At 44.7% G+C, this 21,362-nt stretch overlaps 1 protein-coding gene across 2 annotated transcripts in view; it reads right to left on the bottom strand.

Moving 5' to 3' along the window:
- The window catches only part of LOC138268348 (SLAM family member 5-like), a 586,627-nt gene that overhangs the window by 278,605 nt on the left and 286,660 nt on the right, over positions 1–21,362 (bottom strand). For both annotated transcript variants that reach the window (XM_069217902.1, XM_069217901.1), the window contains exon 5: positions 4,277–4,332. In XM_069217902.1, coding sequence (XP_069074003.1) covers positions 4,277–4,332 — 56 coding nt within the window. The remainder of the gene's footprint in view (positions 1–4,276; positions 4,333–21,362) is intronic.

Here is a 21,362-nt window from a genome sequence, read left to right as displayed (position 1 = left end):
TTCTCCTCTAGAGGTCGGGCGGTGTTGTCCTTGCGAGGCCGTGCGTCAAAGTTTCGATCTCACGGCAGGCGTCGCGTCGATTTCTCCTTGGAAGTCGGGCGGCGTTGTCCTTGCGAGGCCGTGCGTCAAAGTTTTGGTCGTCCCGAAGGCGTCGCGTCGATCAGCGTCGGTGTGCGGCGTTTTTCTTGCCACGGAACAAGCTGTGCGTCACAATTTTCGGCGCACGGAGCGTCCAAGTGAAAAAGAGAAGTCTTTTTGGTCCTGAGACTTCAGGGAACAGGAGGCAACCTCTATACAAGCCCTTGGAGAGCACTTTCACAGCCAGACAAGAGTTCAGCAAGGCAGCAGGCCAACAGCAAGGCAGCAGTCCTTTGTAGAAAGCAGACAGGTGAGTCCTTTGAGCAGCCAGGCAGTTCTTCTTGGCAGGATGTAGTTTCTGGTTCAGGTTTCTTCTCCAGCAAGTGTCTGATGAGGTAGGGCAGAGGCCCTGTTTTATACCCAAATGTGCCTTTGAAGTGGGGGAGACTTCAAAGAGTGGCTAAGAAGTGCACCAGGTCCCCTTTCAGTTCAATCCTGTCTGCCAGGGTCCCAGTAGGGGGTGTGGCAGTCCTTTGTGTAAGAGCAGGCCCTCCACCCTCCCAGCCCAGGACCACCCATTCAAAATGCAGATGTATGCAAGTGAGGCTGAGTACCCTGTGTTTGGGGTGTGTCTGAGTGAATGCACAAGGAGCTGTCAACTAAGCCCAGCCAGACGTGGATTGTAAGGCACAGAAAGATTTAAGTGCAAAGAAATGCTCACTTTCTAAAAGTGGCATTTCTAGAATAGTAATATCAAATCCAACTTCACCAGTCAGCAGGATTTTATGTTACCATTCTGGCCATACTAAATATGACCTTCCTACTCCTTTCAGATCAGCAGCTACCACTTCAATACTGTATGAGGGCAGCCCCAATGTTAGCCTATGAAGGGAGCAGGCCTCACAGTAGTGCAAAATGAATTTAGGAGGTTCACACTACCAGGACATGTAAACTACACCGGTACATGTCCTGCCTTTCACCCACACAGCACCCTGCTCTAGGGGTTACCTAGGGCACATTAGAGGTGACTTATATGTGGAGAAAGGGGAGGTTTAGGCTTGGCAAGTACTTTTAAATGCCAAGGCGAGGTGGCAGTAAAACTGCACACGCAGGCCCTGCAATGGCAGGCCTGAGACAAGGAAAAGGGCCTACTCAAGTGGGTGGCACAACCAGTGCTGCAGGCCCACTAGTAGCATTTAATCTACCGGCCCTATGCACATAAAGTGCACATTACTTGGGACTTATAAGTAAATTAATAGTCCAATCAGGTATGATTCAAGGTTACCATGTTTTAGGGGAGAGAGCATATGCACTTTAGCACTGGTTAGCAGTGGTAAAGTGCGCAGAGTCTAAAAGCCAGCAAAACAGTGTCCAAAAAGTGGAGGGAGGTAGGCAAAAATTTAGGGGTGACTACCCTAAGGCTGTCAGGTCTAACAGTACACCTCACATTTGTCCCTTTCAAGTTAATGATGTTCCTAACTCCTCCCTGTCTGCCTATCCTGAGCGGATAGGAGTCACACACCTCACACCTAGGACTTCTTGTCAAAAGACTTAAGCCACCGTTTCTGCTCTGGAAGTAGTTTTCACAGATCATTAAGTGGAAGCCAAATGCTGGCAGGCTAATGCTAGTTGAGGGTGTGCGGAACTCGTGGAGTTGAACTCTGCGGAATTCCACTGAGTTACACAAAAAGTCCATAACTGGTGTATCCTTCGCAATGGAGATAGCAGGGCTAAACAGTTTTCTTCGGGGCTGACTTCCTCTAGTGCCTGGTTTTGGAACTGCCACAGTTAGAAATCCACGCTATATCTAGCCTTTGTTAACTTGTGGTTCCGTACGGTTCTGTATCAACGCCCTAGGCAAAAATTATAATGACAAATCACTTTGATGCATTGAGCAATATCTCAATATATTGTTTGTTGTAATAAACACACTACAAACTAAATTATCTGTATAAAACTCCCATTTGAGCAACTAAGGAAAAAAGGTAAGCCACAGTGACTTGCCCAGAAATGTTTGATCGAGGAGGGAAACAAGGTTTTAAAAGGACCGTGAATAAATACATCACATCACCTTTAACCGCTGGAGAAAATACAATTCAAGATGCAATGTGGTCTTTCAGTAATCATCATTCATCATATAATTAAAATATGCTGTTTGAGTTCTAAGGTTTCATGTTTCAAAGGCATGAGCTGTATTGAGAAAGAGATTGTGTGATTAGGGCACGTACCCTCTCTGAAATCGAAACACACGACGAAGAACAAATCTTTATAGTAATCATACACATTATTCACACAACTAATTCAAAGAACAGATTTTACGGGACTGCCAAACAGGTCATCTAATCGAAGGCGATAAACTGGAGTAGCAATAGACTAGTGCGGCAAAGGACCTGGGCGTTTTTTCACACGCACAAACAAAAGTTTTACAAGGAGCTGAAGAACTGTCAACTAGCCTTACTTATTACACAGCCAACTGGAGGCAAACGTGATTATCAAAACAAAGGTGGTCACAGACGACCACACTGGTCTGAGAAACCTGATCGCTTGCCCTCTGCTGCTATTGTGACATGGTTAGGAGTTGTGCCGTGTAAACCCAGGCATTTAACCAAATGTATTTAGACAGACCAGTAGAGAAAACAGTTTTCCTCCCAATGAACATCAGCGGTACTAGTAAAACCTGCCAGGTCAGTGCTGTTAATTTGAACTAAAATGTGTCATAAAATCAAACGTCAAGTGAATTATAACTGATCTGTTGTTTATGAGGAAACATTCCCGAATAGAAGTCACAGAAAACTGTTCCTTGCTCTAAGCATCTGTAGTGATTATTTGGGGAGAAAATGGGAGGGTCCTCTGTGATATACTATGCCTTGTTGACGATGTTCAAGGAAGGAAGTAACCAGGGACCATAAGTGCTGGGAGGCAAAGGCATGTAACTGTGTGTGCAATATTTGAGGTCTTACCTTGATTGCATACAATTTTCCAGTGGTCTTTCTACGTGATAAATACACCTTGCTAAATGCCCCACATCTGATGGCTGGCTTCATGATGGCAAAGTCCTCGAAGGGAGGTGGCATCGGTGCAGCTATCTTCACGCCCCTCACCTGGGGTTCCCACTCCCTCCTGCATGTCAGCAGCAGTCAAGGCTCCCATTACAATGAGGACTGTGTGATACACACAACATACCCAGCGAACACTAATGACTACCCGCCGAGCCGTGTAAAGCACAAGGCACCATCCCTTGCACACCAGCCTATCGGTTGGAGTACATAGACACAAAAGAGGTGGCTCCCAGGACTTTACATGAGTATCAACACGGTGGCCATGTTTAACTGCCACTGACTCCATCAGCATGCACCTGAAATTACAGAGACAAAGCAACAAAAACTAAGGGTAGGAGGTAAACTCCGGCATGCGCAGTTGCTGGAGTTTTTGCAAAACTAAGCATTCGAAGCGGAGCATGGAGTAGCAAAACTCCATTATCTCAGCGGTGGAACGGAGTTCACTACCCGCCCCTAATGCTATTTAGCTCACTGGAGGTTCAGGCAGACAAAGACTAACTTTTTAAAAGTCCTTAAATATTTATTAAACATCCAACTGCACCACTGAATTAGATTTTTAAACAATCAAAACTAGTGTTTGTATTATTCTGGTATTATTATTCTGGTACCTTGCCCCAAACCAAAGATAGCAGAATTATGATTTCATTCTGAACTAAAGTTTTCTTCATAGGATAGCTACTGCTCTTTTATATTGAAAATAATTTTTCAGGACTAATCACTGGTGATACATGTCAACACTAATTGGCTTATTTAATGTTTAAAAATGGTGTTCTTTCTCTTTAAAATGGGTATTTTGCCAGATTTGCCTGCCAGGTTAAATGCTGCAGGAGTCAGACTACACAAATAGGCTTGAAGCCATGTTTTCTTTAACAGTCTATTGGATTGTACAGCATGTGCATGTAATTTGCTTATTTTTGTACACCATATAATATGCCTTTACTGGAAACCTAAGTATACCCCTTAGGAGTTAGCCAAATTCATCATGTTTTAGTGGCATACCCTATGGGCTGGACAGCACTGCCCCACTGTGCAAATTTTAAAACCAGCAGTATCAGTCCACACAAAATGTGGGTGACCACGCAAAAAGAGGCACTTTCCCATACATATAATGCTTCATTTTGTGAGAAAGTTGAACCTACCTTATGTTTGTTGACTTCAGCGTAAACAGTTTGTGCATTTATCTTTTCTTTTCGACCTACGGTAAATGAAATGAAAAGGAAGTGTGAGAAAGAAATGTGCCAAGACATACATTTATTTTTAAATATGTACATGAAATAACTTTTAATCCAAGTCCTATCAGTAATAATATAAATGTAACAATTTAGTCAAGGGGTGTGAAGTTGCACTTCCTTAGATTTAGACAGAAAGCATTCATCCCAGTTTACAATGCATCCAATCAGAGGAAAGTTTTCTACAAAAGGCTGAGTAAATGAAATACTACAATGCTAGAAACATCAACAGCCACTAACTGTTTTGTCAGTCAAAAAGATGATGGACCAATATGTGTGCGATCTCCTGCACACCTTCACTATTACGTAAAATGTACATCTGTTACTTGCTCTTACATAAAGGAAAGATAAACCACTTTCAATATTTTTTTTTAGCAAGAATGACAGAGGAAGGGATCTCCCTAATGCAAAGAGAAAGGCAGAATGGGGATAGGCTGCCAGTCCTTGGTGGTTTTGGTGAATGAACAAGGCCAAACTATTAAAATTATGTGGGGTCAGAGGAAAAAACACAGTAATTGTAATTGTAATCGTATTTATATAGCGCTTACTACCCCTGACGAGGCGTCGACAAGGTATAGCAGCCACAAATGGAGCTATTTAAGCTGCTGGTGCAACAGATCACTTTAACCGGTTGATACAGTACATGGACCAGGGATTACACATATAATATAATCAGAGTGAAACATAAACCAGGAATCCATCAGGAAAGCCATGGAGCAGTATTATCATTTTTTATATGAGATGTGACACAGCCCCACCCTGCCTGGATAGAATAAACCACAAAGAGCAATTCGTTTTCCTTAACTCCTTTAGTTCAGGTGTCGGCCGCACTATCATTCCAGCGCATTTCTTGGCCATTGGCTGACACTGGGGCGGCATATAAAGGCCTCTCTGGTGCAGAGGAGCGGAGGGATCCCTTTATTATATTTTATTTGTAGGCTGCTCCGGAAGAGCTTCCTAAGCAGCCTGCGTTTTTTTTTCCCTCTAGTGTAATGAGGATCAGCGTTTAGGGCATATTTCAGCCACTGAGCACTGATTGGGATGGGAGAGGTATCTTTGGAAAGAGGAGACTCTCCCCTTTCCAATGATATCCCTGCACAGTGGATTGCCATAGGAGGGCGATCTCCAAGCAGGGATCCACCCACTAGACACCAGCGATTTTGGTCAAGAGGCCACTTGGGCAAGGGTTTGTGCACCCTTCCATTATAGATCATTATTTCTGCCGGCCCCCCCCCGCCCCCCGGGGGGGGGGGGCAGATGGAGCTAATTACCCCAATCTACCCCAGTGGGGCAGAAAGATCACTAGACACCGGAGTCTATTTTAAAAATATATATAGGGGTGGGAGCTGCCAAATAAGGGTATGGCCATGTGTTCAACCCAAAACAACTATGGTGATAGTCTTTCTGCCCCAAAGGGCAAAAGATGATCACTCCTTATCTAACCCCTCTGGGGGGGCAGTAAGCCCACTAGACACCAAAGATTTTTTTTTACTAAAAAGGATGGGGGCTATCCACCATGGGTATGGTCATGCCAGTACCCCATCAAGAAGAGAGACAGTATTTCTGCCCCTCCAGTAGGTGGATGGGGGTAGTTACACCGATCTGTCACCCTGGGAGTGCAGAAAGCCCTCTAGACAATATCTATTTTCAAAATAAATATAAGGGTAGGGGCTACCCGGTATCTGCATGACCAACCCCCACCCCTTATGAAACTATGGCGATAGTCTTTCTGCCCCATGGAGGGCAGATGGGGGGTAATTACCCCCCAATCTGCACCAAGAGGGTCAGAAAGCTCACTAGACACTAGGGAAGTTGTTTTTCCTTAAATACACACATGGGGGCTGCCCATTTCTTTGGGTGTTTTTTTTTTACATATGGGCCAGGAGACTATTGCTAACTCCCAATAGTGTCCCACTGGTTGCAATGGTGAATGGCCACACTTCTTGGGCTTGGGTAGGCTGCCATCTGGAAACACCTACTGGACCCAGACAATTCTGAAAACTAGACACCCAGGAGAGTCCAGGGTGGTGTGCTTCACATGGAAGCCACAACCTTTTTGTGCCCATAATGCCATGCAAACTGCCATGGAAGCTGATTCACCAAAAAAACAGGAGTAGCAGAAGTGACGTCATATATTCTTTGACTTTAGTGACATCACAGGAGTTAGAATATGACCTTTGACCGAGATTCTTCCTGGGGAGTAATGTCACATGATCGTAACCCAGATTACATCACAGTAATTGATCATGCGGAATGTTTCATAATAAATGTATGATTAATATGTCATAGTTGTCCTCCCTTACGCCAAGAATTACCAGCAAGTTGTCAATGCCAGCCATCATTTAGCTAAGGGCGCCTCTTTTGCCAAAAGGTTTCTCTACTATGCCAGACACACCATTTTCCTATGGGTGTCCCATGCAAAGACTAACCTCTAGTATGCATGTGGCAGCATTTTGTCATATTTGTGCCAATATCCCAAATATTTCATCCAGTCAACCAGTGCCAGTATTTGGTCACAAGTGCCTGCTAAGAGCTTCCCCCATTATACCAGCACCATCAGTGCATTTGTAAGCCAAGAATTGTATACCAGGACCAACCACAGGCTTGCATAATACCACATACTTACCCACTCAATTTTGCATTCATGTTTAGTTCCACTTAGTCATCACACACTCAGTCCTAAACTCACTCATTCTCACTATGACTCATTCATTTGCACTCACATTCATATTCCCTCCTACTTTCACACATATTTTCTCACTTTCTTGCATTCACTCTTACTCTCGTATTCTCACTTACTGGCACTCATTCTCTACCAGTTACTCACTCACTTTGACCAACAGACACATATTCACAAATACCATGCTCACATATACAAAGTTCTCTGTGGCTCAAGCGCACTCTCACTGCCACCCATGAACACAACGTGCATTTAAAAGCATTTTATTTTGCTTACCTCCGCTGGCAGCGAAGGTCCTGTTTCAACTTATTGCGCTGCATGTTTATTATGTTATGTTAGCTTCACCTGCTATAGTGCTACGACTCACACCTGAAAGAGTATCTCAGCGCTTCACTAGACACATTATCAGCAGTTTAGTTAAAATAGCCTTGTCTTCAGACGTTTACTAAAATTTGGCATAGTCTGTACAAGAACAAATGTGATATTGGAGGTTGTTCCAAAGTGAGGGAACGAGATAGGAAGAGGACTTATCACTGTATCTTGCTGAGAGGAACCAGGGGACATTAAGCAAGGCCTCGTCCTTGGATCTAAGATGTCTAACCAGACAGCAGTAGTTAAGCTTCTTCTGCAGGTAGCTAGGGCCTTTTCCTATTAGTGCCTTGTGAGTGAGACAGCAGAGAGTGAAGACTGATCTTTTCCTAACAGGCAGCCAATGTAAGGGTCTTAACAATGGAACAGAGGCAGAACCTGAAGGAAGATTGTTAACCAGCCGCGCATCTTGGACAGCCAAGTCTCATTAATTAATGCATGTACTTGCGTTTTCCTGGCAGAGGAAGGAAGACATTGGAATGCTTTCCTCAGCAAGCGCATAGAGGATAAGAAAATAGTTAACAGCACTGATAATATTCATGTCTGGTATGATAAAAGTAGGTAGAAATTAAGGAGGTTGGAGAACCTGTGCCCCATGGGGAGCTGGCCCTTGTGCTTTCAGGTCTTTGTAAATCGTAAAAATATTGTAGGGCCAGGGGTCTAGCGACTTTAATTATCTCTACAAAACTGGCTTGCACTCGACCCATGAATTGGTCTCAGACTTTTTTTTTTTAAAGAATTAGCAGCTAACGAGGGGTGATACCCCAAACCCTGGCCCAGGATCCTTGTTTCTGGTCCAGGGAGGACCTGGCCTGGCTGGATTGCTCCCATGAGGAGTAGGATCAAGACATGTGCATATGGTTGGGTCCAAACTGGAATGGTCTGGTGAGTAAATAAAATAGCGACTTAGACCCAGATCTCTGTCTGGGGCTGAATGTTTGACATTGTTCAGCATTGCATCCATCATCTGTTCTTTTCGCACTTGTCGCCCTAAGTAGGACGGTATGACTGGATGTGGGTCCCGGGCTTGCCATGCCACTGGTTTTAAGATAACTTGGCTGATGAGGGGTGATACCCCAAAACCAGTCTCAGGATGAAATGTTGTGATGAGAAAGAAAATTATGGATTTAGGCCCAGATCTCTGACTGGGGGTAAATGTTTGACATTGTTCAGCCTTCCGTCCACCATCTGTTCTTTTTTTGTAACTTACAGATTAGGCAGTCAGTGTGGGTGGGAGAGGACAAGTTCTTGATTTTGTTGTGGGTAACGAGACAAACTTGAGAAAACTGCACTGGTTTGTATGTCTCAATTCAAACCCACTGCAGATAGACCACTGGAGAACTTCCCTCTTCTCAACAGTAGGGCATTGTGGTTCACTTTCCACACAGACCCATACCCTTCAGGCATGACCAGAAATCAAGGAACTAACAGGGATATGGGACACACAGAGTCCATTATGTGGAATGTACATTGCCTCAATTCTCCCAAAAAGTATGAAAAGCCCTTGCATATCTTGACCGACAAGGAATTCGAGTTGTGCTACTACAAGAAATGCACCGTACCAGGCAAAGTGGTGCATCATTTGCCATCAAATGGGGAGGGACACAGGGCCATGTTGGTGTACTCTGCATGCTCATGTGGCATGGCGATATTGATAAAAAGGGAATCCTTCATCATATCCTTGGTGAAGAAAATGACTTGGACAGACGACTCAAAGTCCCCAATTCATTATCGAGAGAAACACGCAATGAGGATCAACAGCTATAGCTCGAACAAAGATGACCCTGAGTTCCTGCGAGACTGTGGGACAGATGCCTCTGACCTGGTAGCATACTATGGGGTGTTCTAAAGAAACAGATGGACTATTCCAACCTGCATTCACAGACCAGCAGCAGCCACGGCTCTCACCACTATAATGGTCAAGCACACACTGGAGGACCAGTGGAGACTGCAACACCCATAGAAACTAGAGGGCAGACACATATCGACAGCCCATGGATCATGGGCATGGCTAGACTACATCCTCATCATACTTTCTGGGCCCAATCTCCAATCATTTTATCTCTCTCTCTCTCCCATTGGAGAAACATTTTGCATATACATGATGACTGGCTCCCTTGGCCCTATTAGATCAGGTATTTAGGGAAGAAATTTGGACTGAAATTGGAACATACTATCTAAATAACGAGGGTACAGTACAATTCAAGGATACACTCTGGGACTCTCTGAAAGTTTGCTATGCATAGCAAAACAAGCCATTTGCAATATGTTGCACTTTAGCCTGGAGGTGCACATCAAGACACTAGAAACACAATACGAGAGTGCACCTGATCCAAAGGTATTAGCTGAAATCTACAAGTTACTCTTCGAGTACACAGAACTGGCTAACAAGGAGGCACAACACTTACATAAATATGCGAAGACACATAGATACGGGGAGGATGAGTGACCAGGGCAGACACTAGCCTACATGGCACAGAAAGAAGGCAACCATCATTCAATCCACATCTCCTGAATGATAAGCAAGTAATGCTATATGAAGTGGAGGACATCCTCTCAGAGTTTGTGGATTATTATTCATGTCTCTACTCCGTTCGGACTACCAAACAAACAGAGGGCTATGGGGCTTATTTTGAAAGAATATCACTGGCTTTGGTAGAGGGGCCAAGATGTCTTTTCCTTAACGCCTATAACATTGGTTGAGATTTTGGCCATTATTAATGGACTTTCCATCTGTAAAACGCCTGACCCTTATTGATGCCTGGCAGAATTCTACAAGGACTATGCTGCCTTACTGGCACCCTGATTTTTAAAGGTGTTTGAAGAAGTGGCTGCGATAGGGGAACTACCTCCATCTATGTGTGAAACCACCTTGATCTCCCTATTAAAAACCAACAAGCCTGCACAGTATGTGGAATCATACAGACGGCTCTCATTAATTAACCCTGATGCTAACATTCTACCTAAAGTCATAGGAAATTGATTAATGCTATTTCTCCCAGATGAGACCAGATTTGTACCAGCCTGATCTATATCTCATAATCTGAGGACCATGTTGGCACTCCTTCATCAGAACCGTCCAGATTGTAAAGAAGTTGCAGTATTTCTGGACACCACTAAGGCATTCAACTCCCAGGCTTGGCCCTATTTGTTCATGAACCTTAAATATATGAGGTTTCCTCAATACTTTAGCTAACTAATCAGGCTCCTATACACAAATTCTACTACTAATTGTCTCTGCCTAAATATTCTATTGTCAGACCCAATCACTATACAAAGAGGTATGCAACAGGGCTGTCAACTATCATCCCTACTATATGGGATCGACACTGAACCACTGGCCTGATCAGTCCGTCAATTGCATGGCAACAAGGGCCTGGCCTCTCTCTCAGAAATATGTGCGGACAACATTACATTATATCTAACTAATCCAGCCCAGAACCTAATCCTTTTGATTCAAGAATTCTCGATTTTCAAGGGCCCTGGCGGGTATCATGATCAACTGGAGTAAATCCACTATCTTTCCCATTGACTGATGCTATTGATAACGCGTCCCAATCTAACTATTAAGTTCACTCTGGGACTCGTTTTAGGCCGATGAATCTTTTGATCCTGATTGAAGACACCTTAGGACGAGATAGCTAATCAACATTGTTAGAAATGGGGTTTTTGGTTGGCAGTCAGGTTACCTTCTGTCCAAGCAAAAGCCCTCACTCTAGTCAGGGTAAGTCACACACTATCCAAGATTATCCTGTGCCCACCCTCTGGTAGCTTGGCACGAGCAGTCAGGCTTAACTTAGAAGGCAATGTGTAAAGTATTTGTGCAATAAATCATACAATACCACCATATAGCACCACAAAAATACACCACACAGTGTTTAGAAAAATATATAATATTTATCAGGATAATTGTAGGTCAAAAAGAATAAAGTTGCAATGGAAAATTGTAGAAATATCACAGGGAAGTGATATAAAGTGTCTTAAGTCTTTAGAATGCAATAAAGTGTCTTTCAAGCACAAGGTACCTGGTTTCTGGTGGAAAATCTCCTCAGAGGGCCACAGGAGAAGAGATGCGTGGAAAAAGGGGGTGTGCGTCGATTTCTCCTCAGCACACCAAGACTTGCGTCGTTCTTTTCCACGCGGGGAAGTCGGGCGTCGTTTTCCGGCGCGCAGACAGTCTCTTTTTGTGGATCGCGGGGATTACCAGATGTCCCGGGTCTGTGCGTGGATTCTCCTGCTTATTTTCCGGCTGCGCGTCGTTCTGCGGGGCTGCGCGTCGAAGTTTCGATGTCACGGTAGGCGTCGCGTCGATTTCTCCTTGGAAGTCGGGCGGCGTTGTCCTTGCGAGGCCGTGCGTCGAAATTTTGGTCTCACGGCAGGCGTCGCGTCGATTTCTCCTTGGAAGTCGGGCGGCGTTGTCCTTGCGAGGCCGTGCGTCAAAGTTTCGCACTCACGGTAGGCGTCGCGTCGATTTCTCCTGGAAAGTCGGGCGGCTTTGTCCTTGCGAGGTTGTGCGTCGAAGTCTCGATCGTCCCGAGGGCGTCGCGTCGATCAGCGTCGGCGTGCGGCGTTTTTCTCGCCGCGAAACAAGCTGTGCGTCGAAATTTTCGGCGCACGGAGCGTCCAAGTGAAAGGAAGAAGTCTTTTTGGTCCTGAGACTTCAAGGAACAGGAGGCAAGCTCTATCCAAGCCCTTGGAGAGCACTTTCACAGCCAGACAAGAGTTCAGCAAGGCAGCAGGGCAACAGCAAGACAGCAGTCCTTGGTAGAAAGCAGACAGGTGAGTCCTTTGAGCAGCCAGGCAGTTCTTCTTGGCAGGATGTAGTTTCTGGTTCAGGTTTCTTCTCCAGCAAGTGTCTGATGAGGTAGGGCAGAGGCCCTGTTTTATACCCAAATGTGCCTTTGAAGTGGGGGAGACTTCAAAGAGTGGCTAAGAAGTGCACCAGGTCCCCTTTCAGTTTACTCCTGTCTGCCAGGGTCCCAGTAGGGGGTGTGGCAGTCCTTTGTGTGAGAGCAGGCCCTCCACCCTCCCAGCCCAGGAAGACCCATTCAGAATGCAGATGTATGCAAGTGAGGCTGAGTACCCTGTGTTTGGGGTGTGTCTGAGTGAATGCACAAGGAGCTGTCAACCAAGCCCAGCCAGACGTGGATTGTAAGGCACAGAAGGATTTAAGTGCAAAGAAATGCTCACTTTCTAAAAGTGGCATTTCTAGAATAGTAATATTACATCCGACTTCACCAGTCAGTAGGACTTTGTATTACCATTCTGGCCATACTAAATATGATCTCCCTGCTCCTTTCAGATCAGCAGCTGCCACTTCAACAGTGTATGAGGGCAGCCCTAATGTTAGCCTATGAAGGGAGCAGGCCTCTCAGTAGTGTGAAAACGAATTTAGGAGTTTTACACTACCAGGACATATAACTACACAGGTACATGTCCTGCCTTTTACCTACACAGCACCCTGCCCTAGGGGTTACCTAGGGCACACCTTAAGGGTGACTTATATGTAGAAAAAGGGGAGTTCTAGGCTTGGCAAGTACTTTTAATTGCCAAGTCGAGGTGGCAGTGAAACTGCACACACAGGCCTTGCAATGGCAGGCCTGGGACAAGGAAAAAGGGGCTACTTAAGTGGGGGGCACAACCAGTGCTGCAGGCCCACTAGTAGCATTTAATTTACCAGCCCTATGCACATAAAGTGCACCTTACTAGGGACTTATAAGTAAATTAATAGTCCAATCCGGTATGATTCCAGGTTATCATGTTTTAAGGGAGAGAGCATATGCACTTTAGCACTGGTTAGCAGTGGTAAAGTGCGCAGAATCTATAAACCAGCAAAAACAGTGTCCAAAAAATGGAGGGAGGCAGGCAAAAAGTTAGGGGTGACTACCCTAAGGCTGTCAGGTCTAACAAACATGTCAGTCAATAATGTCATTAATAAGACACGCAAACCACCATGACCTTTCAGTCATGAATAACCACACCAGTTTAGTATGATTTTATAATATTTATTCCCTATTGATTACAATTCTACTAGCAAGTTTATTAGTCTCAAAACCATGAAACACATCAACATTGTCATAATATGGTAACTCAAATAAGATTTCATCAAAGCAAGAATCATAAACATTAGAACATACCACGACGTCAACATGGATTAACTCAGCAGAGTATCATTAGCACATTATTCAACAAAGCATTGGTTTAGTCATTTGTCTATTTGTGTCAATTTAGTGAACCCCTTATTTAACCTAAAATTAGTATTGGCATGTTGGGCTTCATGCAAAACGATTTAGTCACACCAATTTGTAAAACATCTAACTATGGTTTCTGTCAAAAGAAGCAGTTGGTACCTAGAAAGGAGGGCAAACAGACAATTGCAGATCATCATCATATAGTTACCCTCCGTATTGGGTCAGCGTACAGAATCAGTCTTCGTCCTCAGGACATCAGTTAGTTCGCCATCAGCAAAGTTCAGTAAGACGGGGAAGGAAGAACACTTCCCTCTTAAGGAGGAGAAGCATGAAACGGGCAAGCTAAGGATAAGGATGATTTAAGAATAAGTCAGCAAAGACTTTTGGCAAAGTGACGTAGAGACAGGGTAATAGCAAAACAGTTCGCTATCTCTCCTCCTCGTGTCAAAGGTTTTTATCCCTTTTCTGTGGTACAATCCCCTAATTCCTTATTGGTTCGATTTGACGCACCATTATCACCATCCAGTAATTAGCAGTTAGTCTATCGAATTTTGTCACCCCATAACAGTTCTCACGTAGTTTATTGGTTCTTGTGATTGACGTCTTCATCGAGCAGAATGTCTGGCATGATTTCATACTCTCGTGGTCCTTTTGCATCTTTAGTCAGTAGTTCCATTGTCTATACCGGTTCAGGCGACCTTGTACCTGTGACTGGTCTACACTGTTGCATTCAGCAAGAATGTTTCACTGGGCAAGTCGAATTTCATGAGAATGGATCCACTACGGTTACATACATCCTCTAGCTTTGGAAAATTACGAGTTCATGTCCTTCAGCAAGTCATCACACTGCACGTTAGAAATGCACATATAATATGAAACCGGGCAGCTAGGCCTCGACTCATGCCAACTAAGGCTTTATGATTTATTAGTAAAACCTTAACATATACCCCTAAATACTAGTTCAGAATATATTCATTAACACGTTATTTCTTTATTATTTGTCAATTTCATTAGTAATCACGTACATTGGTGGCCACTCCCTGTGGGCACATTTTGAGCATGCGTTCAGCAATAACATATTAATACATTATCTAGGCAGCATTATTATGCATTAGTTCATAACCATCTCATGTTATATATATCATTATAAAGCTGCACTCTCACACTATACAGCAATGTCCCCTGGGCATTTTATGCAGCTTTGGTTCTCGGAGATAGTGCGCTATTTTGGTACACAGGTGAGTGGGGACAGGACAGCTGCTGTCAGTGAAAACTTCAGGAGGATTATCTCAGATATTGGGGCTAACGCTAAATGATGGTGCAGTCCACCTCTATCCATAGACAGTATGATTGCTTTCGTAAAAATGATCATACTTTCCCAATTGTTCTAAAACTTTTGCAATATCCAGGTCCTGCTACCCAAACACCTTTTTCAAACCATTAAAACACCTCTGACCAAACTAGTATGGGTGGAAAAACAGCACCAAGTCAAATTGGAGATTCTTACTCTGCCATATACGCAGGATGGGCTTGCAGTTCAAACTATCCCATCACTGCACACAAGCTCAGTATGCATACTAATGGTTGGGGGTACCCAAATATATGGCACACACACTGGACTCACCCACAATCAATGACCTCATTGCTAAGGCTCCAGACCAGAACTATTCGCCCCTATGGTTACACAATTGCCATGGGTAGCCCTATATAGGTGAAAGGGTTGCCCGATTCTATACTCACCATTACAACCCCACTGATTTTCTCCCACTGAAGCCTTTGCATCAGAGAAACTAGCACCTGACTGCTTTGAAAAAAAGGGAGGGGGGTCACTACTCATGGCAATCTTTTCTGAAATGGACACCTCTTGGACCAGCTAGGCAGTGACAGCGCTCTGACTGTCACAACAATTCACATATTTACTTATTATAGGGGGTATTATGACCCCGGCGGTCGGTGGAAATGCGGCGGTAGTACCGCCAACAGGCTGGTGGTACATACCACCACATTATGACATTGGCGGGTTGGCTAAAGCAAACCCCCAATGTACCACACCAACCGCCATGGCGGTAGCAGCCGCCGGGCTGGAGATAACAATCTCCATCCCGGCGGCTGCTACTGTCCCGCTTGCGGCATTATGACCCTGCCTACCACCATGGTTTCTGTGGCTTTCGTAACGCCACAAAAACCATGGCGGTAGGCCCTACCAGTGACAGGGAATTCCTTCCCTGTCACTGGTAGGAGGTCCCCCCAACACACCCGAGACAACCCCCACCCCCCTCCATCCACTCTCACTCCTTCAATTCCTCCCCCCGAATCATGCACACTCGCAGGCATACACCATGCATTCACACACCCACTCACACGTGCATACCAGCATTCATACATGCATGCATCCATTCATTCATGCACATATCCACACAAACATCCAAACTTACATGCAGACACACATTCACATTTCCTTCATTCACACATTCTCACACTTGCACACACACAAGCAAGCAACCCTACACACACACTCGCATTCAGGCACACACACACATTCATGCACACTCACCCCCACACAACAACTCCCACCCCCCTCGGAAACCCTACTTACCCTGATCCAGGGGGTCTTCCGGCAGGGGACGGGGCGCTGCTACCGCCAGGCAGCTGGCAGCGGTCCACTGGCGTGGCGCTGCTGGTGGTAGCAGTGCCACCTCAACACCGTCTGCCAGCATGGCCACAGCCGGATTTCCGCCCTTCTTGTGGCGGAAATCCGGCTGTGGTCATATTATGGCAGACGGATGTTAGCTGCGGCGACAGTCTTTTGGTGGCCGTTGCCCGGGCGGTTGGCGGTACTTACCGCCAATGTTGGAATGAGGGCCATAGACTTTGCTCCCTCTGCAAAGACTACTACGCCACATTCCCAGCTGTACTAATAGAATTTGTTACATTTACGCTGCTCCTGAAGGCCTAGTCACACAGGAGGCTTGTGTCCCAATTATATGAAAGCATACAGGCTGAGGGACAGGTGGTGATCCCAACAGCTCGCAACATATGGAAGGCCGGGTTGTGCACCCCTCTTACACCTAAAGAATGGACATATCTATGCACACAGACTGGGGAAGACACAATGAATGGTCGGTTATGACTGATACATTTTAATTTTATATATCAAACATATTATACACCCCTTCAGCTACACCGCCATGATTCATGTGTGTGCTGTAGACCTGGGCAGGCAGACTTTTTGCACCTTGCTTGGTCCTGTGCCCCTGTAGCAGGTTACTGAACTGACATTCTACATGCCCTTTTTGACATTACCATAATAGACAGGGTAACCCAAAATTCCCCCAAGAACTTGGTACGTGGAATTCTAATGTAACAAATGTTCAAGGAGGACTCATTTTGATAATTAACTCAGTATAGATAAACATCAACATTTAATAATCTAGTCCAAGCAGGGACCAATTCTATATTAGAATAAATTCACATATGGCGTGATATAAAATGGATGCCAATTTTAAATGACCATCAAGTTTATACAAGAAAGATTTCTGCTGGAATCTCTGGGCAGGAGCAATCCAAATATTTGGCCTAACGGCAACACACCTTCATTGCATCAGCTTAGCACACTGGTCCTGTTCCCGCAGAGATCTTTGAAGCCAAAAGTTTTCTAAGTCCCAGGTTTCAGGAAAACTTAGTTGGAGTACACTTTGATACAAACCAAGGGCTCAGGACCTTGGGGAAAAACCCTGGAGTGTCAAGACTCACTCCTGGAGAGAGACCAGCAGCAGGGTCTAAGGCATGTCTTGTTTGAACTGGTCAGCTGGACTTTTCCAGAACAGACTTTTTGTAGTGTTTTGTGTTCTTGTATCTCAAACAGGAGGTCAACCTTATTAACATTGGAGCCACTTCTTTGTCCTGGGCACAAATAGGTGAGCAGTTCTAGTCTTCGGGACTCTTCTCAGGTCACAGCCAACAGGTCCCCTCCTCCTCCGTTCTTCCATAGGTCTAGAAAGTGTTATGAGGTCCCACTTTTTCAGCATTTCTTGTGTGCTGTACTGCAAAAAATCCAACAGTGCCCCTCTCTACCTTAAAAAATGGCCAAACCTTTCTTCCCCTGTGAAGAGCTCCTGTGCCCACACCAGAGCTGTACTTACACGTGGCAGGGCCTGCCTAAGCACCTGGAACTAGGAGAGTTTGTAGAGAAATGTGCAATAGAAGTTCAGAGTAAAACAGTATCAGTTAAAAGGATAAAAATCACATGCCATTCTGAAGAATCAAGAAATGCCCTTAGATAGTGGTGATCAAGAGTGGGACTGCTAATGAATGTTACAGAAGAGTATTGTCTTTACATTTCAATGCATCTGTGCTCAGGTGATCACACAGTGCTTCAACTTATATATTGCAGGTCTTGTGTGATCAGGCAGCAGTTTTATCCTTCAGTTACACCCTGTGCCATGCTTCTAGTTTTCAGATCACCTCAATACTGCTCAAGGTCATGCAAATACATCTTTGTCACAGTGTGCAGCCCTACTCACTGACTGCAGCATCAAGGTCTGGCAATCTGATGATGATGCACACCTTGCCTTAAAATCTCAGTAGATCATGATATCCAGCAACTCAATACCTACTTTGATAGCATCCCAAATTGGATATCAAGCACCTACCTAAATCTCATCCCACAGGGACAGAAGTTCTCAGTTTCACCAAAAACACTAAACTATCACAGATTCAATCCTTGTTATCTTGAAACAACCTGGAATGCTCACCCTGTTAATCCCCAGCTGACAGCCAATGCAAAGTAATTTTGATTCACCCTGAACATGGACCTTTCCAAAGAACACATTTTAATTAAAAACAAGCCAGCTTGTGCCTGGTCCCCTTACTGGAAGATGTAAGACCTTTCCTCTCTGATGCCCACTTCATATTAAGAGTTGAAACTCAGGAGCCAGATTTAAAGTGTGGATGACAGGTTCCTCCATCACAAACGTGATGGGTACCCCCTTAGCCTTACAAGTAGGGTTGGGAAAACAATTCTGCTCTGTCAGCGGAGGGCGCAGAGTTTTATCCACTCCACATTCCACTTAGACCGTGGAGTTCTTGCAAAACTCTGCCAACCGCCACATGACAGAGTTTAGTTTTTTGGCATGAATGGGCTTGCCATTGTGAAGGTGGCAAGCATGAGAAAAATAATTGCATCCCCTAGCATGATTTTCTGGTGCTAGAACACCTTCAGGTGAGATTTTGCAATGCAGGCAGTCATGGCAGTTTGTGTCTGTTTGCATAGAGAAAGCTGCTACTCGATCAGAAAATCTACTTGAGTGACAGAAATAAGCAGCGTCCTCTGGCATGCTGCGTGGTGCTATTCACGCTGATCTTACAGTGTGGAACAAGCTCCCTGGGCTAAAAATCAGCATGAGCAGCACAACAAGCCCGAATTCCACCCCACCCCTTGTGGACCTCTGCAGAATCTTGCAGAGTTTTTATGTAACTCCATGGAATTCCACAGATTGAAACTCTGTACGTTCCGCCCAGGCCTAATTACAATTGCCATATGATACAATGCACTTGTAGTTAGGCAGACAGGGTATCTGTCACTTTTGTGACAACAAACTCTAGATCAGACCTTTAGTCTTGTCTGACCTGGATGGAGGCAACACACTGTTTACCATTCTCCCAACATCTTACTGACCTCCTATAAGACATCCTACAACCTTCTGCTTGTTTCATGAATCACCTAAAGTTTTCCCCAAAACTGAAGGAACCACATTTGATCTACCATTCAAGCCATCAGCATCTGCATGGTCAGCTGCCCCAGTTTATCCCTGCATATCAGTTTGGTAAATTAACTCACCTCTGGTGGACAGTTCCACACCAGGATCCAGGAAATATCCAGGCTGGCAGCTTAGAAATGCAAGAAAAATAATTTCAGAAAACAGCCATTCCACGTTCATGCAGCGAGGATCTGTACCTACATCCACATTTACAGAAGTGCTCCTACTCCAATAAGCTTTAGAAGGGAACAGAAAACTGACCCCGTTTAGAGAACACTATCCCCGACATGATAAGAACCAATGAACCAATTAATATTATGCCTCTTTGGTTCTTACTGAATATATATGCTCTTTTTCGGTACTTCGTTGCTTTGCAAGTAGGTTTACATGCCACAAATCCCTTTACATATATCCCTTTGTACTTTTGAAACATATATAATTTAGGAGCAATGCGTAAAGTATTTAAGCAGCACTTTATAAAGTAATAACGTGAAAACACATGTCAAGAACAACTTTTGTGCTCCCTGTGCTTGAAAAGGGGCTCCCTGGACATGCACATTTGTATGTTGTGTGCCGCGGACCCTGGGGTGCCTTCACTGCTGAAGAGCATCTTACTTCCCTAGGGAACCCCAATGCCATATGCTTTTTTTCTCTCTACTGTTTTATCAGATGGCCACATTCCCTGAGGCGTTATCACCTCCCTACAATGTACACCGACTCTATGATGTTCTGTTGTTTGTTTCATGCTTACTCTGGCCTTTGCCAGAATGTTGGATCTGGGGTGGGTAGAGGATGGGATGAGGCTTCATTGCCTTATTTTGTTTGCTTTGTTGTATTGTTTCTCTCTTTATGATGCTATATTATCTCTGCATCCATGTGCTCTGTGCACTTATCCCCCTGCTACATACAACATTAACCATTTCCCTCATGACACACCCCGAGTAACCACTCACCTTTCCCTCACCTCGATTACCTGGAATGTCCGTGGGCTCAATAATCTCAGCAAAGGATGCCTTGTCATTTCCTACCTAAATAGGCACAATGTCAAACTGGCCTTCCTCCAAGATACACACCTGTTACCTCTTGCAGACTGTATGTTCACTTCCACCTGGGGTCCTCATCATTATTTTTCCAACTACAGCTCTTACACTAGTGGGGGGGTATCTGATCCATAAATTTCTCCTGTTCATCTTTCATCGCCAAGTGCTGATCCCAGTGGCAGATTCCTTCTGATCTCAGGATCCATTGCTGGTAAATCTATCCTGCTGTTTAATGTTTATGCTCCATACACTGACTCACCTGAATTTTTCTCTACCTTTACTGACCTGCTGACCCAACACACTAAAGATAACGTTCTCATAGGTGGGGACTTCAACCTTACTCTCAATGCATCACTAGACATTTTAGGCTACACCAGCATCACTAAGCCCCTATTACATTGAGTCATAAAGGTCATTTTAAGCACTAATCATCTACTGGACTCCTGGTGCTCTTTCCTCCTGCACATACACGGCTCCACCTTTTATTCCCCTCTGCAGGACTCTTGGGCACGTATCAATTATTGGTTCCTGTCATGGTCTGCTATGCTAACACTTTCAGCTGAAGAAAACTTACCCTACATGCTCTCGGACCATGTTACTGTTCGACTTATTCTTGTTTTCTCATCCTCTTCCCCTCTGATATGCTCCTGGTGCTTTCTTGAAAATGCATTGCTGGATACTGTGTTCAAATCTGAACTATTGACCACTTATGTGTGGCCTTTGTTGATCTGAAATCTGCATTCGACCTTGTCCCGCGTGCCAAGCTCTGGGAGGTGCTGAGTTTCACTGGAGTTCCGGGTTCTATGATCAACATTATTAAAGATCTTTATTTTGATAATTATGCTAGAGTTCGTTGGGGTTCGGCTGGCAGTTTGTCTTCAGCTTTTCCTACAGTCCGTGGTGTGAGGCAGGGGTGTGTTCTTGTGCCTACCTTATTTTTGTAGTTTATTATTGCAT

The sequence above is a fragment of the Pleurodeles waltl genome, chromosome 12 (genome assembly GCF_031143425.1).
Source record: "Pleurodeles waltl isolate 20211129_DDA chromosome 12, aPleWal1.hap1.20221129, whole genome shotgun sequence".
NCBI lineage: Eukaryota > Metazoa > Chordata > Amphibia > Caudata > Salamandridae > Pleurodeles > Pleurodeles waltl.
Note: the sequence above shows the minus strand (reverse complement) of the source record. Positions and strands in the feature narration are given on the sequence as shown.